The sequence below is a fragment of the Pipra filicauda genome, unplaced genomic scaffold, assembly GCF_003945595.2.
Source record: "Pipra filicauda isolate LSUMZ 115617 unplaced genomic scaffold, ASM394559v2 scaffold90_size2875636_pilon, whole genome shotgun sequence".
In the NCBI taxonomy this organism is placed as follows: domain Eukaryota; kingdom Metazoa; phylum Chordata; class Aves; order Passeriformes; family Pipridae; genus Pipra; species Pipra filicauda.
In genome coordinates this window covers 1,758,683-1,780,543 of record NW_024105098.1, presented here as the reverse complement: position 1 = coordinate 1,780,543, position 21,861 = coordinate 1,758,683, and the positions used below count along the sequence as shown (strand labels likewise).

The window sequence follows — 21,861 nt, the reverse complement described above, 5'->3', positions numbered from 1 at the left end:
ACAACACTGTTTGTCTTTAGCTCTGTAGGGGACAGAAATCTTTTAATTGCTGTCATTCAACAGTGTCTCTCCTGATACCTGCTGGCCTAATGGCAATCCCAGCCTCATTCCCAAAGGGAAAGTAGGGCAGGGATGTCAATGAACTGCTGTTCACTGGTGACTTGGTTCATCTCAGGTACCACGTGTTCAGTCAGTGACAGCCCCCCAGCCTGGCTGAGCTGGGCCTCCCGAGCTCAGATCCTGCTTTGTGGTCTCCAGCCAAACAAAGGAGCCTGGCACACCCCCAGCCTCCTCAGGAGACTTCTCAGGGAAAGAAACAACGAGCAGAAATTTTCCAGCACTTGTACTGGGGACACTTGACTCCTATGACTCGACTGCACGTGTCCAGTTAATACAGTTACAGGCCCAAGGTACAGCAGTGGCTCAGGTGGTGCGTGTTGTGCTGCAAGTTTTTGTGACTATGACAAACCAAGGGCTTGATTAATGAGAAGATGAATCACAGGCTATTGTTTTATGTCCAGCTAGTGGAAGAGAAACATTCACTGAACTTCCATTTAGCACTAAACCGCTTCAGTGATACCCAGGAATAAAAATGAGTTGTCAGCTTGCAGCCAGCAGCTCTTCAGTGCTATAGGATTGGTTATAAAAGATGTTCTGTCTACTGACAGCTCTGTTGCAGACATCTGAATTTTATTGTCAGAGGAACACCCAGGCCAGTTGTTCAGGGAACTGTAGTGCAGTTTATCTCTGCTCTGTGGACATGAAGGTTTGGTATCAAATTGAATAAGAGGGTCTTAGTTTCCCCAGTTCACTTCCCTGATTTGCCAGAGTTTACATCCATGCTGCACAACTAGTCACCCAGCATCCTGGGAATAATGTTGCTCATAAAAAGCTTGGAAGAGTGCGACTGCACAGTAGCGGTCATTTTAAAAGGAAAATAGATTTATAAAAGCTTAAAAAACTTCTTGGCCAAAAAGTAGGATCTTTAGGTTGAATTAGTAGGATGTCAGAAAGTGGAGAGAAAACAGAAGGGGTGAAAAGCAGGGTGACCTTAACTCAGTTGCTGAATGTCAGAGATCAGAAAAGGCTGCACAAACTGAGGCTTTTTAATGCAAGGGAAAGTCAGAACTGGGGGGAAGGTCCCTCAGGTGTGCTCCCATATAACAATATCCAGGAAGCCAGCCAAAGGCTGCTTGTGCCCTATTCCTCCAGACACAAGTAGCAGGATGGAAAAATGTCTATATTGATCTTAGGGCAGTAGGAAAGGGTACTGCTTTTTGAGTAGAGTTTTGCTACTTGGAAGCTCTATCAATAGTTTAGGGACAGCCCAAAATCAAAGCCCTTGAGAGACCTTTTGTTGGCCATAATATTTAAATAGTATAGGGACAGCCCAGTCCAAGCCCTTCCATAGAGTCACATCTCTGAGACTTCCACAGCTACAGCATCTGTGTGTGCACTGGGCTGCTTCAGCTTCCTTCTTATGTCTGGACATGTGGGTTGAGTTTTGTAGTGCTCTTGAATTGTCAGGGTTCAGAAACTCCTGTAAGTAGGAAAAGCTTACAGCAGACACCCAAAAAAAAAGGAATTAATGATACCCACACGCTAAAATATGTGAAGTACTGAGTGCACAGTGGAAAGAGGACTCTCGCCCTTTGTTGTCATTCTCCACACCATTCTTCCTAAAACCAAAGACAGGCAATGATTTCATGTGTTTGTTTTTTCATTAAAATAATTAATTTATGTATGAGATGCACATTGCATCAAAATAACTTGTTACCGTGTTGGTCTGTAGTGTTTGATGCAATGTTTTGGTAGAGCTTAGCCTGGAGCCAGGGAGCTTTTCTTGAGGCCATTCACTTGGCCAGACAGTGCTGTAATCTGTGTTCTGATGTGCTTTGTCAATACAAGGGCATTTACAGACTGACATCTTGTTCCCAACTCCAGGAGGAAGCCCTGAGGCGACAAAGAGAGCAGGAAATTGCACTAAGGCGGCAGCGGGAGGAAGAGGAGAGGCAGCAGCAGGAGGAAGCACTTAGGAGATTGGAGGAGAGGAGGAGAGAAGAGGAGGAGAGACGGCAGCGGGAGGAGTTAATTCGGAAACAGGTGACGATGGCAAAAGGGACTCTTGTATTTCATTCTGGGGCTGCCAGAACAAACGGGGGCTGACACTTCCATCCCTGCCTGAGAGACCATCGGTTTTGGTGAAAGAAAGCAGAGATTGTAAACAGTATTGAGAGAATGAAGAAGAGGTTGTTTACCTGTATCCTGATTTCACACAAAATAATCAGGATCCGATCTGTCCTTTGGAAAAGAGATTTGGGTGGAGTGCATGTTTTCCTTTGTGCCTGAGCCTTAAGAATGGCTCTGCAGCATGGTATTTCTGCTCCTTTCTTCAAAGGAAAGGCAGAGTACAGTACCAGAGTAACAGTTTGGTTTGAACTACCACTCTCTGGGCCTTTACTAGAGAGTTGTTATCTTCTACTGTCACCTGAGATGATCAGTTCTGCCAAACTGGCATTTCTGTACAATGCCAAGACTATGTTCACTACCAGAGTTTCAGCTTTTTTCCTTCCCTTTTCTTGTCTTATTTTACAGCATTTTTTTTCTTCTTGGGGTCAGCTTTAGAAGTCCATATTAGGGAACTTGAGCTTCCAGCCCCCTAATTGATACTGTAACAGTCCCTCAGTCAAACTAACCTTGAAACATGATTGGCTTCACATTAACTTCCAGGTCCATTTCAGAATTCCCACTTAGTATTTAAAATTTCCTGTTCAGGGTCCTCCCTTGTAAGATGTTCACCCTGTTTCTGTCCCACTGCACAGTCGTCCCCTTTGTCTGCAGAAGCATCATCCCTGCACCTCTGGGGTTGAGTAACTCCAGTAAACATCTCCTTCTTTGTCACCTGTTCCTTCTTTCATGTTATTTTTGCCATGTTCTATTCCACTGAAAGTGTGGCAGTACCGTGAGCAGTATAAGCAGGTAGAAGCTCAGACTGAAAGGTGCATGACTTCTAGAAAGAAAACAGTATGAAGTGAGCTTGTCTGAACTAGGGAGATGTCATTCTCTCCCAGGTTCCCTGGTGGGGCCATGGGAAGCTTGTATTTTTAGGGAATATAGACTAGATTACTGGACTTTCTTGCCTGAAAAATGTAGAGGTAAATGAACAGCCAAATTACAGATATAAAGGCCTTCCTCTGTTCTCTGAGTATCAGTACCTCAAAGCAGGAGTATTTTAAATTTTGCTAAGTCTACTTAGACTTTATTCCTCTCTGTCGTGGGAAGGAAGAGGAGGCTGCCAAGTGGGCACGTGAGGAGGAGGAGGCCCAGCGGCGGCTGGAGGAGAGCAGGCTCCGCATGGAGGAGGAGGCGGCGCGGCAGCGGCTGGAGGAGGAGGAGCGGAAGCGCAAGGAGCTGGAACTCCAGCGCCAGAAGGAGATCATGAGGCAGAGGCAGCAGCAGCAGGAGGCTCTGCGGAGGCTGCAGCAGCAGCAGCAACAGCAGCAACTTGCACAAATGAAGGTGAGGGGTTCCTGCAGTTGGACTCTGCCTCCTTCGGCTCCGCGGGGCAGAACCACGGCTGCGTTCGGGGCTGTCCGGGGTACCTGGGACAGAGAGGGAGGAACTGTCTGGAGAGGGGAAAGGCAAATAGTTGAGTGTGAAAGTGATGGGAAGAGGAAGATGAGTTACAAATTACAAAAGAGAGAGGTTCTGTCAGTAGAAGCACACTGGGAGGGTCTCACGGGTGGGTAAGGATGTTTATTCTGCCGCAATGACCAGGGGCCAGTGCAAAGTTCCTAAAGCTTGGAGTTCCTGAAGTCTTGGAAATCTAAATTGCTTGCTGTTTTTCAGGCAATGATGTGTTACATTATTCTTGATACACTATGATACATCAGAGGGCAATTCAAAGAAACGTACAGTTTACACTTTGCACCTTTTCTTACTTAATTATACCATTTTATACTTTCCAGGGTTTTGTTAAACTTTGAAGGTGGCTTATAGTGGTTTTTTTCATGACTGTACTTGAGCAGTATTCTCTGAAGAGTTTTGTAATTCCTGATGATGTCTGTTTTGGCCCAGCTCCCTTCATCTTCAACATGGGGTCAGCAATCAAATTCAGGAGCTTGTCAATCCCAGACCACACTGTCATTGGCAGAAATCCAGAAGTTAGAAGAAGAACGAGAACGGCAGCTTCGAGAAGAGGTAAATCCTAACAGGAGCAGAGTCTGAGCTGTTGGAGTGGGCTCAGCCACGCGGCTGCTTGGCTGTTCCTGAAGTTATTAGAAGGAATGGTGAGGATGAGGAATGATTTTTGCAATAGCACAGCACGAGTAAAATCCTCTGTTCCAGGCATAGGTTCAGTAAGATTTTATAGCTTCTTAATACAAGTGTCTGAAAGGAGGGAAGATGCACCCTTTTAACTCCAGGAGTACAATATGTTCACAAACCAGTATAAAATAATTTGACATCTAAAATATGTTTGCAGACATGCACAAGACCAGGGCAGTTCAAGGAAGAGTGGGCTGGGTGAGAACAAGTGATGGTAGTAGAGAAGGTATTCTTCCAAGACCCCAAATGCTTAGCTGACTGCAGTCATGATTCAATAAATTTAGTCTTTCCTAGACTAACAAACAATTTGTATTTCCTGGTTACTTAGTGCCTCCCTTTTTGGAGGAACTGTGATGGCCCAAAAGATAGTAGGTCAGCCAGACTTCTCCAGAAGAAAGTGAAATCAGTTTAAAACCAGTTTCCAAGTTAGACCTCTGAATAGTAACGGGCCTCTGTGAGTATGGACAAGCACTTTTGTCTTGCCTGCAACAGCAAAGGCGTCAGCAGCGGGAGCTAATGAAGGCCCTCCAGCAACAGCAGCAGCAACAGCAGCAAAAACTGTCAGGCTGGGGGAATGTCACCAAACCAACAGGCACCACCAAGTCCCTGCTGGAGATCCAGCAGGAGGAGGCAAGGCAGATGCAGAAACAGCAGCAACAGCAGCACCAGCAGCCCAACAGAGTCCGAAATACCACGGTAGGTGTGCTGTGTCCACAGGAGGGGAACAACCCCTTCCCTGGGTCTGCTCATTCCTGCTCTGCCAGCACTGCTGCTCATAACCAGGATCTCTTGGTTCTGTTTCCACAGCACTCTAACCTGCACACCAGCATTGGGAATTCAGTGTGGGGCTCCCTAAACACTAATCCCAGCAACCAGTGGGCATCTGACCTAGTCAGTAGCATCTGGAGTAATGCTGATACCAAAAACTCCAACATGGGTTTCTGGGATGATGCAGTGAAGGAAGTGGGACCTCGTAACTCGACCAACAAAAACAAAAGCAATGCCAGCCTCAGGTAGGAGCTGTTGCAAAGAAAGGCTGCCATTCATGAGGTGATCACTTAGCAGTTATAACATCTTCATGTGTTCTCCTTTTTTTTCTGTGTCAGGATCTATTTTGACAACAAAAATAGCTAAGAGGTGATCATTCACAGTTCATTTTGTCATCTACTTAGAAAATTATTTGGTTCTTAAAAAATGTTTGCATCTTGTAAAATAGTGACTCTTATAACACTGTACTGTGGATAAGTCTGGTAGTTGATAACCTAATATATGCATTTTTTTTCCCTCAGTAAATCTGTAGGTATTACAAGTAGACAAAACAAGAAGGTAGAAGAAGAGGAGAAGCTGTTGAAATTGTTCCAGGGGGTTAATAAAGCCCAGGATGGATTCACTCAGTGGTGTGAACAGATGCTTCATGCACTCAACACGGCCAACAACTTAGATGGTAAGAGGTGGGCAGGAATGTGAGAAGCAATATCCAGTTTTTCTGACCAGGTAGTTCTGGGGGGCTGTAATGATATCAAAGGACCATTTTGAGTGCAAAATGGCTTCATTAAATAGTGGCCTGAAGAACTGGCTGTGTCATCTTCTCCATGGTTTTGGTTGTCCCAGCTACAACAAATCAGTGGGGACTGGAACCAGTTTTAAAGTGCCACCCAGAGCCTGCTGAGGGTTTCTAGTGGTTGTGGAAGCATTAGCAGAGATGAGGATCCAATTTCATCATGGATTGCATGGCAAGGCTTTATTGCCCTCTCAATAGGGAACTTGGAAGGGCAGGCTGTTTGCCATGGCTGCTGGATCAGCAAATGTGTGACACAGAAATCCAAAGGCTGCGTTTCTTGCACGTGTGTGTTTGCATGTCAGTGTGCATTCCCTCACACTCTGCCTTCTTCTTGCAGTTCCCACGTTTGTTTCTTTCCTGAAGGAAGTGGAGTCTCCCTATGAGGTCCATGATTACATCAGAGCCTATCTTGGGGACACTCCTGAGGCCAAGGAGTTTGCCAAGCAGTTTCTTGAGCGCCGTGCCAAACAGAAAGCCAGTCAGCAGAGGCAACAGCAGCAACAGCAGGTAAATCCCACTCCCTGCAGTCCTCAGGAGTGTGTGGAGACCTGGAGTCTGGAGAGGCTGCATTCCTGCTGCACTTCACTTTTATAGGTCCTGTGAAATGCAGAGAATTTAGCAGATTTCAGATTCTTGTCCTTCATAACTCACAGTTGAGGCCAGCTGTGGATCCAAGAGTGTCTGCTTGCTGACCCAGGAAATGCTGTGGAACCATGAGGTGGATGCAGCAGTGCCTGCTGCTGCCACACGGGATGTAGGAGATGCTTTGGGCTCTTTGAATGTTTTCTGTATAAGTAAACCAAACGTAATTGTGCTTTACAGCGTTGTCCTGACTTTGTTTTGCAGGATTCAGTGTGGGGGATGAACCACAGTTCACTACATTCGGTCTTTCAGACCAACCAGAGCAACAACCAGCAATCCAATTTTGAGGCTGTGCAGGGCGGGAAGAAGAAGAAGAAACAGAAGATGGTTCGGGCAGATCCCAGCTTGTTAGGTCAGTCCTCCTCTTCAGAAATTAATGGTCAGTTGGGGAGCGGGAGTTGGCCTTGTGAAGTGTGGAATTCTTATTGATCTTGAGTGGCAATACTGAATTTGAGCCAAGTTGAAGCGTCTTCAGAATTTGTTTCAATACTATTATTATTTAATGATTTGAAAAATTCCATACCAGTCTCATGGAAAGCTTTTGCCAAACTTTCCCTCATGTAAAGGCCTCTTTGATACCTTGATTATCTGGAAACCTTTACGTAGTTCAGGGATGTCAGTTAAACTGCCTTTCCTCTTGTGAGTTGACCTATGCCTATTTTATTGATTTAATGCTAATTCATTCTTTGAAGAAAAGCATGAAGTTCCTTCATGAGGAGCAGCTTCCTGAGGCTGCCTTTGTGCCTTCCCACCCTTTTACAGGAGCTAACCACCCTAGGCAGAAAAGATGGCACAGGTGGAATGGTCACAGATTTTCAGTTGGAGGCAGGTGATATCACTGACAGTCCTTTATTTATTCTGTTCTCTGTCTTAATTTTTATGTGTGGATGGTATTAACCAGCTGCTGTAGCACTGATGGAAAGGTTTCTTTAAGATTCAAGGGCATCAAAGAAGTCCCTGAGCACTGTGGGGTGTAGTTTTTGTAAAATAAACGTGTCCATGTTTGTGCTCTGCGGGACAGAAGGAAACCAGGGCACTGCACTGAGCAGTGCTTGTGCTGGGCCTTCTTAGCCCACATTTATGTAAAGCAGCCTGGTATTATCCACCTGAAGTCACTGCTTTTTTAAGGCTCTGGCAGAGCCCTGCCTTTTTGTCTTTTGTTCTCACCAAAACCAAAACTCTTCACCTGAATCAGTGATTTCTGCATTGATGAACACTGAACTTTTCTGTGGAGTCTTGACTTAAACCACCCCAGTGAGTCTGATCTGAGGACTCAGTTGGATATATTAGAAAACCAACTCATGTGATGTGAAGTCACTAAATACAAATTAGAAGTTTCAACTGTAAGAGAAGTAGCACATGCAGCCTTTTACAAATGAGTACACTCTTTTACAGAATAATTTCAAATCCTTGTAGGTAACACACTGCCACGAGAGGGAACCAGAGGGATTTTCCTAAACCTACTGAACAGAGCATTTTTTCTCCTCTCTTGAAGATGAGGCTGTGGAAAGCAGTTGGTTCTCTAGCACAGAGCAGCCTATATGGCAGTCTCTAGACAATGAAATGTCAGCTTTGTGTTTAGTAAAAACACAGGAACACTTTCCCTTTTCTCATACTCCATATGGGGTTGTTGCAGCCATAAAAATGGGATTTCAGTAGGAAAGTTGCATACAATATATTGGATATTTTCCGTGATGAAAGTGTTTTTACTTTTTCTCACGCTTTTCTCACGTGCATCATGTCCTCAGCACTTCATGGCTAAAAGGTTGGGTAGAAATTTGAGTGCATTTGAGCCACCTGCATGGCCCTGTGTAACTTTACATTTTCATGTGGTAGTCCAGAGATGGGGATTGTAAAAAAGCATTTCACAGATTTCACAGATGCACGTATTTAGACTTTAAAGTAAGGGGTAGAATTGCTCACACCCCCTGAAGTGTTGGGCATGATTCCACATTTGGATTCCAAGTTCTCAGAAGGTCCATTTCTGCCTCCCAGTCTGTGGCAGGAGGGTGTTGGCAGCCACTCCTCAGTACCAGTTGACTTCAGTGTGCTCCCGTCCAAGATGCTGCAGAACCTCATGGGCACTGGTGTTTCTGCTGCTCTTTGGTCTTGCACTGCTGCTGCACATCCCAGACTTACCCCACCACACACAGCATCCCCCAGCCAGGTGTTTAACCCCAGTCCTTTTTGGTTGCAGGGTTTTCAGTGAATGCCTCCTCAGAGCGGCTCAATATGGGAGAAATAGAGACTTTGGAAGACTACTGAGCATGTGCAAATCAACTGGCTTTTCCTGCATCTGTTAACCATGGATTCTCCGTTTGGACACAGTGCTCTCCACCGTGTGTTGTTCTTCACCTCGCAGTGAATCACAGGATCAATCATCTCAGGCTGCTTCCTCTGGCCCCAGCAAACCCTTTGTGCCCAGGACTGCACAGGCATCGTTCCTCCTGTCAGCCCAGAGTCCCGTGGACGTTGCTCAGAGCCCTGGGAGGGTGGGAGTTAGGATTCCTTCACAACAAGGCTGATTTGGGCAGCGAGCTTTCACTGTGCTGTGATTCCTTCTGCTGACATACCTGGAAAAAAAAAAAAAATCAATTGGGATTCTGCAAACTATTGCTTCCCTCTCCTGGTTACTCTTACCACATCCAACATGTGCAGTCCCATGGAGAGAGAGAGAGTTTGTGGTTAACAGATGTTGGTCAAACCCCAATGCCACAGCTCCTGCCTGGGCTCCCCAGGGCGGGTGCTCTGCCGGGCCGGGAGGGGCATCATAAGCTAACGCAGGACTGGCGACAGCACGAGAGGGGCGGTGGCGGGCGCAGTTTAGCTTGGGTTGGTTTGAAGTTGCACACCCCCTGCCAGCCCTTCTCAGCACATTATTTTTGGAGGGAAAGCTCGAGTCTGTCTTCATTAGGTGGTGATGCTGGAGCTGCTGGAGTTCCCCGTCGACACGCTCCAGCCTTCCTGGACAAGTGGGGACTTCTGCTCTGGGAAAAAAGGGGGGTGGCATCTCTTCTTTCAGGTTGAATTTACCCCTTACACGCTACTTTCAGAGGGTTAGGACCAGTTTATTTTGAGCTCTTTTCCTGCAAATTTGTCTCGTTTAAGAGACAGTGGGATGTTGCCGTGTGGCTGTGTAGTCTTTGCAGAGGGTGGACGCTGGCTCTCAGACACGTGCCCCAGCAGGCTCAGCTGGTTGTCGTTTCAGTGCTTAGGGAACGAGCAGAGATGCCCTTTCGTCGTGAGGAGAGACACTGGAGGATGAAGCTTTGTGCAATGACGGCCCTGCTTATCTTCTACACCTTAAACTACTTCATGCACCTTCACTGGGATCCATAATCTGAGTATTTATGGAATCATAACCTTCCTCTCTCACCGAAAGATTAACACCACCTTCCCTGCTCCACCTGCCCACCCACCCACATGCACACACCGCAAAGAAAGAGAAGAACTGCCAAATGCACTTAGTTTGACCCCCTGGTCCCATCTCCCGTCCCCAGAGGGTTTGTAACCTGCGAGGGAGATCCGCTGCAGTTTTGGTGGAGTTGTGTAAAGGTGTCTGTTGTTCTGTCATCACTGCCTAAAGAAAACAGTTCGAGTTGCTCAAGAGCAGTTTGGCTTTGGATTTTATTTCATTTGGTTTATTCATTTTTTGGGGTCACCTTCCCCTCCTCCTCTCTCTTCCCCCTGCCCCCCAAACATGTACAGTAACTATACAGAGACTGCTGCAGACTTGTATATAGTTTTTGGATCCAATAGCATGGAGAGACTTGGAACTGTTGCAAATCTGGTCTCCCTGTCTCCTTTGCTTTGTAAATTCATAAAAGGGGGAAGAGGGGTAGTTAAAATGTTTACAAAACTTTAAACTCCCTCTGAACTTTTGCCAGTGTGGGGGGGAAAAAGAGAGAACTTAAATAAAACCTGGTTGTATTATATCTGAGAGAAAACTTTCTGCTTGCTTTTGTCAAAGCTGAGTTTTGAGATTGAATTCCTGGTGCTAAAACTCACCCCAAACTCGACTTGCATCAGTTTTCATCAAGAAACAACAAGCAAACACACAGGATGTGGAACAACAACTGCTGCTTTATTTTCTCCCTGGTGAGGAATACCGGTGGGTTTTTCTGCTTGATAATTTTAGAGTTCAAATAAACACCAGTAAGTTGAGATTGGAAACAAGAAAGCTTTAATTCCCCCCCCACCCTGTACAGAAACACGTGAATTCGTGCTCGTGTTGTTTGTGCAGGGGAGATCAAACCATGGCTGGTTCTCTCTCACTCCCTTGCAGTCGGTGACCACCCCACCCACCCCAATTCACTGCTGTCAATGAGAGGTTTGATTCCTCCCCTCAGCCTAAAGTCCACACAGACACCTTGGAGGTTTCCCTTTTCAGACTTAATTTTCCTTTTTTTTTTTTCTACTTGCTGCTTATTTTTGTGTGGAAAATCCCAGTAAAAGGTAATGATAAATGTTCTCCTGCCATTCACATGACCACAGAAAGTAAGTGTGCTAAGGCCCAAATTACACAGTGCCTTGCATGATGTTTAGCTGATGTCTCAGAGAGAACAGGATGTGTTTAAGCTGATAACCTGACTTTGTTTTAATATCTTCTCTTTTTTTTAGCATATGAGGTGTCTGGTTAATAAGTGCTTTCTGTTTTTTAATGGTATGATCTAATTTCCACAATACAGTTTTGGACTGCTCTCTACCATGTAACAAATACACAAAAACCCATTAATTTCCAGCTCAGATGGGGGGCAGGGAAGGAGCAACTCCTTGATTGCTACATGAAAATGCAGAAATGCAAGCAGGGGAAATGTGCAATAGACCCTGAGGGTCTCACTCAGCCTCTCAGAGTTTGTCAATAATGGACCAGTGGGGAAGATCTTGTTCTTGGTACTGAAATGTGCTGGTTTCTGTGCTTGGTACAAAGGGGAGGTGCTGGCATGTGCGGATTGTGTGCTCAGGTGACTGCCTTGTCACCTCCTGTGGCAAACACAGGGCCTGTTTCTGTAGCAAGAGTTGTTTGGATCAGTAGGAATGGGAAAAATAAGAGCTGTAGCATTTTACCTGCTGCTGGATGTATTTCTGTGCTTTGAGCGCCTTTGCAGACAGAACCTGCTGGGGCTTTGCTCCAGGTTTGACAGATGATGTTGAATTCGATGCTGGAGGTGTCTGAGGTCTCTTTTGAGCATGATTCCCCAGGCAGCTGCCTCACTCCTTGTTTCACTGCAGGGACAGGACTCTGTTCTCTCTGGTTTTGCTGCTTCCCCTCTCAGCCAGGCACTTCTTGCAAAGGCGTGCAGCAAGCAGTGATTTAAAGGGACACCTAAACTGTGTCTGGCTGCCTGTCAGAGAAAGCCAAAAAGCAAAGAGATCTCTTAGCAGAAAAATCTGTATCTGAAATTTAACCCAAAAATACTTGTGTCATATTTTCAGAGCATAAAGTACTGACATTGGGAGTGTTTGTGTACTTCATTACTTGAAGGGAAAACATGAAGTATTTAATCCCCAACAGTTTAAAAAATCCTAATGAATTTCTTCTGTGACAGTCAGCTGGAGTGTTCCCCTTTTTATACACTTCATCCTTCCCCCAGTCTCTGTTGGTGCAAATGTGATTTGAAACAAGCCTGTTTTCTGTGCTGTGACCTTCCCACGAGCCCCCGGGCGGGCAGGGGCGATGGCAGAGCTGGCAGGAGTGATGTCTGTGCCCTTGGGATCCCAGGAGGATGCTGGCCCTGCCCTCCAGAGCCGACTCTCCTGCAAGACTTCCCAGCGTTTACTGGGCAGCGAAGACCACCCACGGCTCCCAGTCCAGCTCTGTAAGTATTCCACCCAGAAACTGGTGCCACGGGGCTGCTCTGGCTCTGTCAGAGTGTTTGAGCTCTGATTGAGGCCCTTGTTCTTTGCTGTGCCCACCCTGAAGTACCTGCACGCCCTGCACAGCGAGGGCAGAGCCCTCAGAGCCCAGGTTTGGGGTGAGCTGCCCCAATGGCTCCTGTGTTGTTCTCCTGCCGAGGGAAGGCATTCCAGGAGCATCCCCGTGGCCTCTGGGAAGGGCTCACCAACAACTGCTCTGTGTGCACTGGCCTGGCAGGGCGAGCTGCCTGAGGCTGGGCTGCTCGGGGCTTTTCGGCACAAGTTTGGGAGGGTGGAGCTGCCTTCGGGAGGAGCTGTGCTCCTGGAGCCAGAGCGAGGGAGGCTCTGCTGGGCTTTGCACTCTCTCTACACACTTGCTGTTGTGAAGGGAATTATTTTTTTTTTTTTTTACCTTTCTGGACAAGATTTCTGTTATAGCAGTGACATTTCAACGTTGTTTCATACTTTGAAGAGTTTTAAGGATTCCTGCCGACGCTGTTCCTGAGGGAAGCCATGCCCTGCCACAGAGCCCTTCAGCTGGTCCTGCTAACACTGTGTGGCATCCTGGTCCCTGCTGTGCTGGCAGGTAAGGAGCTTTGTTTGCATGTAAAGCCCAAAAGCGTGGAAGATCCTTTTCTGTGCTGCCTCTCTCTTCTCTCACTTCCCTGAAAACATCTATAAGTATGTGTTGAATTATAACTGATTAATGGAAACCAGCTTCGGAATTGGTGGCTGGTGGTGGTGAGTAAGATTATATTTTCCACCCCAAACCCATGTTTCTGTTGGGGAAAATGGAGAAAATTCCATGTAACTTTTCCTAAGCAGAACAGCAGTAGCACGTATGTGAGCGTAGGTGGCTGGAGATCAGTGGTCACATCAGTCACAGGAGATGGAAAACCTCCCAGCAGCTGAGGGGACAGGCTGTCCATCAGCTTTTAATGGCAGGAAGAAGTTACAGTTGTGAAAAGAAATGGGTTTTGAGGCTAAAGCATGTGGGGCAATTCCTGGTTCCTTCTGTACTCTGCTACAGCAGGGAACTCCCCAACAGCTGCTGCTGGCAGAAATAGGGAAGTGTCCATGAAAACCTCCATCCAAAGCCAAACTCTGCATCCTCAGGGGGTCTGTGCAGAGCTGGGGGTCCCGAGGCAGCGCTGGGAAGGCTCTGCCCCATGTTCAGTGAGGGGATGGGAATCAGAACAGGTGAGGTACCTGTAAGGCACCGTTTTTGAGGGAAGCATCAGTAATTTCAGTCCTACCTGCCCTTCCCTTGGCACCCTGTGCTGGCTGCAGGGAGCACAGGCAGCCTCCAGGCTGCAGGGCTCAGGTGGGTTTCACAGGGGAGGGAAAACTGGGCCTCCAAACCCACTGTGTTGATGGGCTCTGAGAGGTGGAAACTCCTGTGGGGAACTGCTTCCCTCAAAGCCTTTCTCTCAGTGGAGGTGAGGCTGAAGGGATGGCTGGGGCCAGGATAACAGGCAGGAGCACAGCATTTGTTTTCCTGAATTCCTGTCCTACCTCCCTAAACCTGGAGCAAGGCTGATTTGCAGTTCCCTCCCTCTTTGTTCCAAGCATCTTGCCTAGCAGGGAGATCCTGGCCAGCTGTTTAGCAGATGAAATTATGAAATCACTTCTTTCTAAAGGGGCTTTCATAGGGGTAGGAGAATTCAGTGCTGTGCCTGGCTGGAACAGCTGTGGGTACAGGAACAGAATTCCTGCAGCTGGTTATCCTCCCTGTGGAGGACACCTTCCTTCTGGGAAACTTTTAAAGTAAATAAGAAATGAGCACTAAAAGGTGCATACTTTTCTTCTCAAACCCTCAGCCTTTTTTGTACAGTGGAACATGAATCACTTTAGCACAGTTTCAATTTGTGCCTTGCTCTTGCTCCCAGGAGCAGTGACCATGCTCTTGCCCTGCACCAGGTAAGATCTTTCTTCATCATTAACAGTATTTCACTCTGCAGGAAGTGATTCATTTCCAGTGAGAAATGAATCTGTTTCCTCTCCGAGCTGGGATTTCTTCTGTGGTGTTTAAATTTCCAGTATTTGGTGCATATTTGCTCTGCCTCCCTCCTTGCCAGCTTTCCTGTGGGCCTGCTCTGGCATTGCCCTGTCACTGCCTCCCTGTGTCACTTTGCTCCTGTGAGATGCTCCCAGGTTTACTTGATTCCTTTACTGGCTGAGCTGTGCTCGTGCAGCAAGGCCAGTGCTCTCGAAGGGCTTTGTGCTGGTGAATGCAACGTTCAGATCCTGGTGTGCAGGACAGACCTCATGCTTTCTCTGCTTAAGGCCTCTATCAAGTTGTTCCCTGCTCCCTCAAAGAGGACATGAGGGAACCAGCGTGTTTGGGAAGCCATCCCAGGAGCAGAGTGACTCTCTGCTGCGTTGGGCATCGAGAGTTCCTGCCCCAGTACAGGAGCTTTTAGCACACAGTGGAATTTTTTTCTGCCTTTTACTCCATTAGAAAAGGAAATTTCCTGCCTGGTGCAGACAAAGAGGGGAAGGGCACAGACAGCCCTCTGGTCTGAGCACATCCACACGTGGCCCTGCCTCTCTGTAAACAAGTTTGCTCCCCGTTCCTCAGGACCGCAGCGCTCCGTGTTGTGGCACTCAGCAGGCACAGATGCCCTTTGTGCTCCCGGTGAAGGCCTCTTTTCATCCTGCCCTGGCCCCGTGCCACCATGGCCACCTGGGGCTGGACAGCCCGGTGCTGTCCTCAGAGTTCACCAGCCCTGCCCTCCCATCCCAGCACCTCTGAGTGCACAGCAGAGCCCTCCCTGGGGCCGGGGCTGCCCTGGACAGGCTGCAGCTGTGCCAGCCACTCCATCAGCAAACCCAGGGTCAGTTCCTGTGATAGATTCAGAGCTCTGAGTGAAGTGGAAGTGAGTAAAAAGCCTTTGCAAGGTGTGGGCTTCTGAACCGTGTACATATTTGCTGTCTAAATTCACCTAAGGGCTCCTGAGTTTCTTTGGTTTGAGCTAGTGTGGAATTGTGTTGTACTGTGGTGGCACATCAGGAGTTTGAGGGGAAAAGCAGCAGGGCAGATGTGCTGGAGGAAAATACACAGGACACCACCTTGACCAGGGACATCTCTGTAGCAGCTTGTGTGTCCTCATTCTCAACTATAGGAGACTAAAAGATTATTAGGAAGCTTTTAAAGCTCAAGTACTAGAACATGAAAAGCAGCAAATAGGTTTTGTCAGGGAAGTTTCTGGAGATGTGGTTCAGTCTTACAGCAGGACTTTGGCCATTACTCAGCCTGGCTCTGAACCAACGCTCCTTATAAATTACTGACGCTGTTACTGACTCCTGGCCAAGGCTGGAAGTGGGGAGTGAGGATGACAAGGTGCTGAAACCAGCTTGTGTGAGGAAGAGTATTGCTCACTGGTGAGCAATCTTGGGGATGAAGATGTGAAGTGGCCACATCTGCCAGCCCTGAGGTCTTGCAGTCTGCCTGTCTGGGAGGGTCTGGCTCCATCACATTTGGTTGGCTTCCTCAAGACCTGTCACTTGTGGAGACTCTTCCAGTTTTACCTTTGTCACTGAGTACCTGGGGCACTGGCCACCATGTCACTGTGCTGGCAGCTCACCTCACCTTCTTCTCTCTGAGCATGGAAACAGCAGTTTTGTCAGGTTGCCCTTGGTGTCATCCTCTCTGGATCTCTCTACAGCCCATGTGGCTGGAGTCCCTCTGAGTTCCTGCATCCTCAGAAAACTTACGGTGGATTTCTTTACAGAAACTCTGAGATTTTCTTCCCTTTTCCTGGTCTCAGTTGTAACTAACCTGTGCTGGAGAGAGGGAGAGGACATAGTGCAGCAGAGAGATTTCTCTAAAATAAGACAATTTGTAGTGTCAGTGTGTGGGAAGGTAGAACTGCCGTCATCCACCTGGCATACTGGAATACTTTTAGTATAGTTTTTAGTATAGTATTAGTATTCCAGTATTACTTCTAGTCCATTTTGTCCAGTTCTGCCTCTGCCCAGTAGACCCCCAGAGACATTACTGTATGTCTTTCTCTTAAGTGTTCTCCAACTGTGTGTGTCACAAAGAGGATTTCACTGTTAGGCTGTGGAGAAGTTGTCCTCAGCCCGTGCTCTGGTGCCGAGACAGGGCCAATGCTGGGGAATAACTCTGTGCCTGCACTCGAGGTTTCCCTCCTCAGAGCACCCACAGGGAGTTGTGGCAGTAGTGGGGTTACCTGCGTGTGGCAGCAGCCTGGGAGCCCCTCCATCTGCCCACCTGCTGCCCCTGCTGAGTCCCTGTGGGGCAAACAAACCGTGTGAGTGTGCCAGGTGGGTTCTTCTAGAGACAGGACTGGTCCCAAGGCTGATGACAGCACAGCTAATGCATGGCTCTCACCCAGATGTTAAACATCTGGTCTTGTGTTGGAGGATGTATTTTGAGCATGTTTCTTGCTAGTTCTTTGTAGAAATAAAGTTCTTGGGTGTGCAGGAAAGCCATGTGCTACCTTGCCTTCCATATCTGGTTTCCAGCTCTTGGCTGCTCCCCCTCACTGGAGATGGCAACGTGTTTGGGTGTTTTCACACGTGAGAAATGCTGTTCCCTGCCTCCAGGGCTGTGGAGCTGCCCTGTAAATTCCTCTTTGCCTGTGAAGGGCTTCTGCTGGGTTGGAGCTGTCCCAGAGGTGTTTGCTCAGTCACAGACATGTTCCCCTGGTCACCCTCAGGGTGACAGTAACTGTGTGGGTGCTCAGGCCTGGCTGCACTGGTGCTGCTTTCCCTGTAGATGGTGTTTAGAGTCCTGGTCTCCTGCTTGTGCACAGAGAAACTGAGCCCAGGAGGGGGAGAGGGACTTGTGGTCCCCCAGAACATGGGCAGCAGGCAGAGAACTGAACTTCCTCACTTGGGTCCTCACCTGTACACAGAGCCTGCCCAGCCTCCATCCAACAGGTGACCAGAAGAGGCCCTCATATCTCACCTGGAGACATGTGAGATCTTATTAAATGTGCGTGTTGGGTTCTGGCACCTGACACAAGCTCTGTCCTTCCCCCTTGCTTTTCTTGCTTTTCCCAGAGGACTGGAGAGGGAGTGTGGTATTTCCTGCTGCTCTGTTAGAGATCTGCCACTCCCAGCCAGTGGCAGCGGGGCTGACACTCACTGGGACTGTCGGGGAGAAGATGTGACACCTCTGCTTGGTAAAGAAACCTGCTGGATGCGTGAGGGTGGTTGGATGGGTGCTTGGACTTCTCAGCCACGCAGGAGTGGAGGCACATGAGGACATGAGCTGTTGGTTTAGGAGGGAAGATCAAAGATGAGCCATGGAAAAAGTGCTGGCCACGAGCAGGTGCTCTGCCAGGCTGCAGCAGTCGGCTCTGGAGGGACCTGCCTGCTGGCAGTGTTCTCTAGGGGTGGGTTTTGTGTTCCCCCACCTGCTGTGCCGGTGGCAGGGCTCTACACCTCGCTCCAGCAGCAGTGAGGGGAAGGAATGAGGAGGGGACCAGCCCTGGCTCCTGTGACATTCACTTGCTGGTGTTTGACTTCGTGCCTGTGCACGACTCTGCTGCTGCCTCTGAGCTGACAACCCTGTTTGTGAGGCAGCAGAGCCGACTGAAAGGGGTTGTGTTTCCCTCGGCTGAAGCGCCGGTAAGGTAAAACCACAAGAACTCGGACAGAAAACGTGTGGTTGGCACACTCTGCCCCTTCTGTGTGGGTGAACTGAAAGCATCAGATGAGGGGAGTTAACCAAATACAGACCCAGCAGCATCCATATCTTGAAAAAATCACAGGGATCATAAACAAAAAAAACCCTGTTTCCTCTGTACTTGGCTATCAAAAATAAGCTCTGTGCCCTGCTTAAAGAGAGCTGCAGTAGATTTTTCAGGAATTAGATGCACTCTAAGAGGGGACAGGAGAGACTTTCTGGGACCTGTGGGTCTGGTTAGATAAAGAACCTTTACACTCTGGCTGGAAGGGGTACTGCTCCCTCCTTACCCCTTTGAGAGTTGGGAAGACCCTGTCCAGGTCCTACAGGCTCCCTGGGTGGTGCTGCATCTGTTACAGATTGTCAGAGCTCACACCTGTCCCTGGGCAGATGTGAGGGACATGCCCAGCTCTGGAGAGAAAAAACATTCTTGGGAAAGGCAGCAATGCCATCCTCCCAGCACAGTGTTCCTCTTTCATCTGGGGACAGTGGCAATGCTGGTGCTGGCCCCAGGGTTGTTGACACAGTCAGCAAGGTCATAGCTGGAGTGTGGCTCTTCTGTGTGGGGTTTCTCCCCTTGCAAAAGCAGCCTGGAACGAGGGCTTCAAAACTGTTCCTTACGTTTGGCCTGTTCCTAAACCAACAGCTTCTCCATGCCACTGTTGCCAACTAATTAGCCCAGCTCTGCTCAGTTCCTCTCCCTGTTGTTTTAACTACCTTTACTCACTGAATTCTGTATTTCCTCCTGCTCTGTCCTCTGGTAGTGAACCACAGGATTTATAGAAGAGAGCTCCACTGGAAATGACACTTTCTGGAAGAGCCTCTGGATGGGATGTGAGTCTTCAGCTCTGCTGGTTGGTTTGGCAGCACAGGTTGGGAAGGGCCCTGCAAAGGGCTCAGGTGTTTCTGGGGAGCCCTGGTGGAACACAAAGCTCTGTGTGCCTGTCTGGGGGAGCCGAGCTCACCCCTTTGGTGCAGCGAGCACGGATGTACCGGGTGTGTGAGGACACGGTATCGACGCTACGCCCGCTCCTCCCCGGCGGGACAGCCAGCCCGGGTGTGCTGGGGACCCTGCCTGGCCCAGCTGGCACAGCCCACATGCTGGGGACTTACTTGTCTCTCTCTGTGCTCAGTGGGCCAGAGTTAAACCTGGTAGCTGCCTCACTGAACATCCTGTAGCTTTTATGGCTGTAGAAAGGGCTTTTACAACTAGTTTAGAACATTGTTTTGTCCCCAAGACTGTGGGCAGCCTGGAATAGCTCTGAGGATGGTGGGAGCTACTCTCTGAGGCAAGCCCTGCAGTAATTTCTCAGTTGGTTTGTCCAGGCAGAAAAGGGGAGTGTTTTGGTGCTCCTGTTCCTTTGGATGCAGGGCTCCTACGGGAGAACAGTGTGTGGTGGAGCCTATTAATGACAATTCTTCCTGCTCTGCGGGAGGCGAGGAGGGCTCGAGGTACTGAGACCTGAAGTGGCACTGCCAGGATGTGCTGCTGCCACCTCTCTTTCCAGGCCATATGGAGAGCCTGGGACACCAAGGGTTCACATGCCAGAGCCAGGGTACCGTGCCCCAGGGAGCCTGGGTTGCTTGCTCCAGCTCCTCTGACTCCCTGTCCTAGTTGTGATAACTGTTGTGTCAGTTCAGGTGGGCCCTGGCTCTGGGTGTTTGTTTCCCCCACACACAGCTTTTTTTTCCCCATCCCAGTGCAACATTCCCAGCGGTTTCAGCAGGGAGCTGTGGAATGTCTCCTGCTCCCTGGAATGTCTCCTGCTCCCGCCAGGGCCCATCCAAACAAGCTGGGCATTGACAGGGAGCGCTGGGCTGAGCCACACACAGACAGGGAGGGCTCTCTGCCTTGGGCCCTGACCCACGGGGGGAAGGAGTAACAGGAGACCATTGGTAACATCAGAGCCTGGCCCAGCTTTCATCTCCCTGGCACAGGGGAGGTGCGGGAGAGGGAAGTTGAGGCTCTGGGGTACTGTCTGGGGGAGCCGTGTCCTGCACTGTGCCAGCACCGCTGGCATCCTGCACTGCATGGACTGGGAGTGCAGGATGGAAAGGCCCTGAAATGCTGGGAATTTGGCCAGCACAGGTAGCCAGGTGGCCTCTGCCTGTTGCAGACATGTGACAGCCCAGTCCTACGGGTGTCCACGAGCAAAAGAGCTGTGGGTGTTCACAGGGCCTGTTTGTGTGTGAGCAGAGGTTGCACAGTCCGGGGAGCTCCCTGTTGTCCCGTGTGTGCTGTGTGTACACCAGAGTGCCCCAAAAGCCTGTGGCAGTGGCATCACCTTGGGGCTGCTCTGGGTGTGGGTGTTGAGTGGAGGTGGTGCCCTCTGTGCCCCACCGGGTTTCTCAGCGCTCAGGTCACCCCTGCACCCACCCTGGGGCACCTGGCAGGCAGCTGGAGCCCAGGGACCTGCTGAGCTGTGGTTGTCACCAGCAGCCTGCCTTGGCCCCCATGCCATTGGTGTTTGTCTCCCAGCAGAGTACCCACAGGGCCCGGTCCCCACCCTGTGGAATGAGCCGCCCGAGCTGCCCTCCGGAGCCGGTCCCTTCGACGCTGCCACCACCCCAGCGCGGCTGTCGGACGCCACCGCCTTCCCCCCGTACACCTCTGAGCTGGAGCCCGAGGACACCACCCACCTGCACCGACTGGACACCGGGGACGGTACGTGGCTGCACCGTGGGCCACCTGTGGCTCACCCCTACAGGGGCTGGGGTGTCACTGTGGATTGGCTCTCTGGGGGCCTGTCACCTCCCAGGAGGTGCTGAAGCCACCAGAAGTGGCCTGTCCCCAGCCACACTGCTAGGGAGGGGAAGGGCTGCCTGTACCTCCTGCTCAGGGGAACTTCCCCACTGAAAAGCCTCCACTGTGGAGCACTGGCCAGCCCCAGAGCTGCTCCAAGACCTTTCCTCTTGCCCCCAGTCTGACCTGTCATGGCAGGCACCTGCAGAAAGTGGTCCGAGCACAGGCAGGGCTCTCCAGAGCAGAATGTGCCTGGAGCTCCCTAAACAGGGAGTGAGCACCTTTCCCGGCTCCTGACTGACAGCAAAAGCCTCTTTGGATGCAGTTTTGCCACAGGCAAAGGAACTCTAAGTATGGGTGTTAACAGGAAAGCTCAGTGCCACAGACCTGCTTTGTGGTAGCTGTCCCTGGGACCTGGCTGAGGTGGCAGTGGCTGGCTACAGCCCCTGCCCAAAGGTGCAATGCTGCTGGGGCACAGGACCACACCTCGGCTGTCTGGGGACATGGGACATCCACCATGGCCAGTGCATGAGCTCTAGGGCAGGAGCGTGACCCGATGGCTGGGGACATGCTGGGTGTGGAGTGATCCCTGCAACCCTTCCCATCTGGGGCCCCCTGGCTCTGCTGACCTCCCACCTCGTTTTCTGTCCCTGCAGGCTCACTGGGGCCCGGAGCTATCGGTGCCATTGTCATCGCTTCCCTCCTGGGGACGTCTGTGCTTGTGGCGTTGGTCATCATCACGCTGAGAAAGTTCTCGGCCTCCTGAACTCAATAAAAGATTTTTCTGTTACACAACCAGCCTGCCTCCAGCTCTTGCCTGCTCCTGCCCCGTGTGCCTGGGGCCCTGGAAAAATGCTGCACACCAGGCCCTCTGCTGAGCAGCCAGGTTGCAACTGAGTGCTCTTTGCTCTTAGTGTGCGTATCTCCTGTGTGCACCCAGACCTGGCAGGCTTCACCACCCCAGGCCCTGTCACCCCCCTGGTCACAAAGGACTTGTGGCAGTGTGTGGCTTTGAGCTCAGAGCTCAAAGGGGCCCTGCTGGGTCTAACCTGGGTGATGGTAACAGTGTGGGGC

General features: G+C 49.8%; 2 protein-coding genes across 3 annotated transcripts in view; both read left to right on the top strand.

The window, feature by feature from the left end:
• The window catches only part of GIGYF2 (GRB10 interacting GYF protein 2), a 73,419-nt gene extending 62,955 nt beyond the window's left edge, over positions 1–10,464 (top strand). The window contains exons 20-28 of the mRNA XM_039391114.1: positions 1,945–2,103; positions 3,283–3,519; positions 4,078–4,200; positions 4,819–5,022; positions 5,134–5,339; positions 5,616–5,770; positions 6,225–6,394; positions 6,734–6,881; positions 8,727–10,464. Of these exons, the coding sequence (XP_039247048.1) occupies positions 1,945–2,103; positions 3,283–3,519; positions 4,078–4,200; positions 4,819–5,022; positions 5,134–5,339; positions 5,616–5,770; positions 6,225–6,394; positions 6,734–6,881; positions 8,727–8,794 (1,470 nt within the window). The 3' untranslated portion in view covers positions 8,795–10,464. The remainder of the gene's footprint in view (positions 1–1,944; positions 2,104–3,282; positions 3,520–4,077; positions 4,201–4,818; positions 5,023–5,133; positions 5,340–5,615; positions 5,771–6,224; positions 6,395–6,733; positions 6,882–8,726) is intronic.
• Positions 10,465–10,559: 95 nt separating this feature from the next.
• SNORC (secondary ossification center associated regulator of chondrocyte maturation) lies at positions 10,560–21,582 on the top strand. 2 transcript variants are annotated; one of them, XM_027724936.2, is made up of 4 exons: positions 10,560–12,348; positions 12,858–12,971; positions 20,524–20,709; positions 21,444–21,582. In XM_027724936.2, exons 2-4 carry the CDS (start codon positions 12,899–12,901, stop codon positions 21,551–21,553), a joined length of 369 nt encoding a protein of 122 aa, XP_027580737.1. In that variant the 5' UTR covers positions 10,560–12,348; positions 12,858–12,898; the 3' UTR covers positions 21,554–21,582. The 2 variants fall into 2 exon arrangements, with proteins under 2 accessions (XP_027580737.1, XP_027580738.1); XM_027724937.2 differs by having other exon boundaries at positions 12,811–12,971.
• The last annotated feature ends 279 nt before the right edge of the window (positions 21,583–21,861 follow it).

Excerpts from the sequence above, each read along its gene's own strand:
- SNORC (XM_027724936.2), top strand. The coding sequence starts at position 12,899 with ATGCCCTGCCACAGAGCCCTTCAGCTGGTCCTGCTAACACTGTGTGGC. Across the intron at positions 12,972-20,523 it reads GGTCCCTGCTGTGCTGGCAG|CAGAGTACCCACAGGGCCCG; the intron begins GTAAGGAGCTTT and ends TTTGTCTCCCAG. Across the intron at positions 20,710-21,443 it reads CCGACTGGACACCGGGGACG|GCTCACTGGGGCCCGGAGCT; the intron begins GTACGTGGCTGC and ends CTGTCCCTGCAG.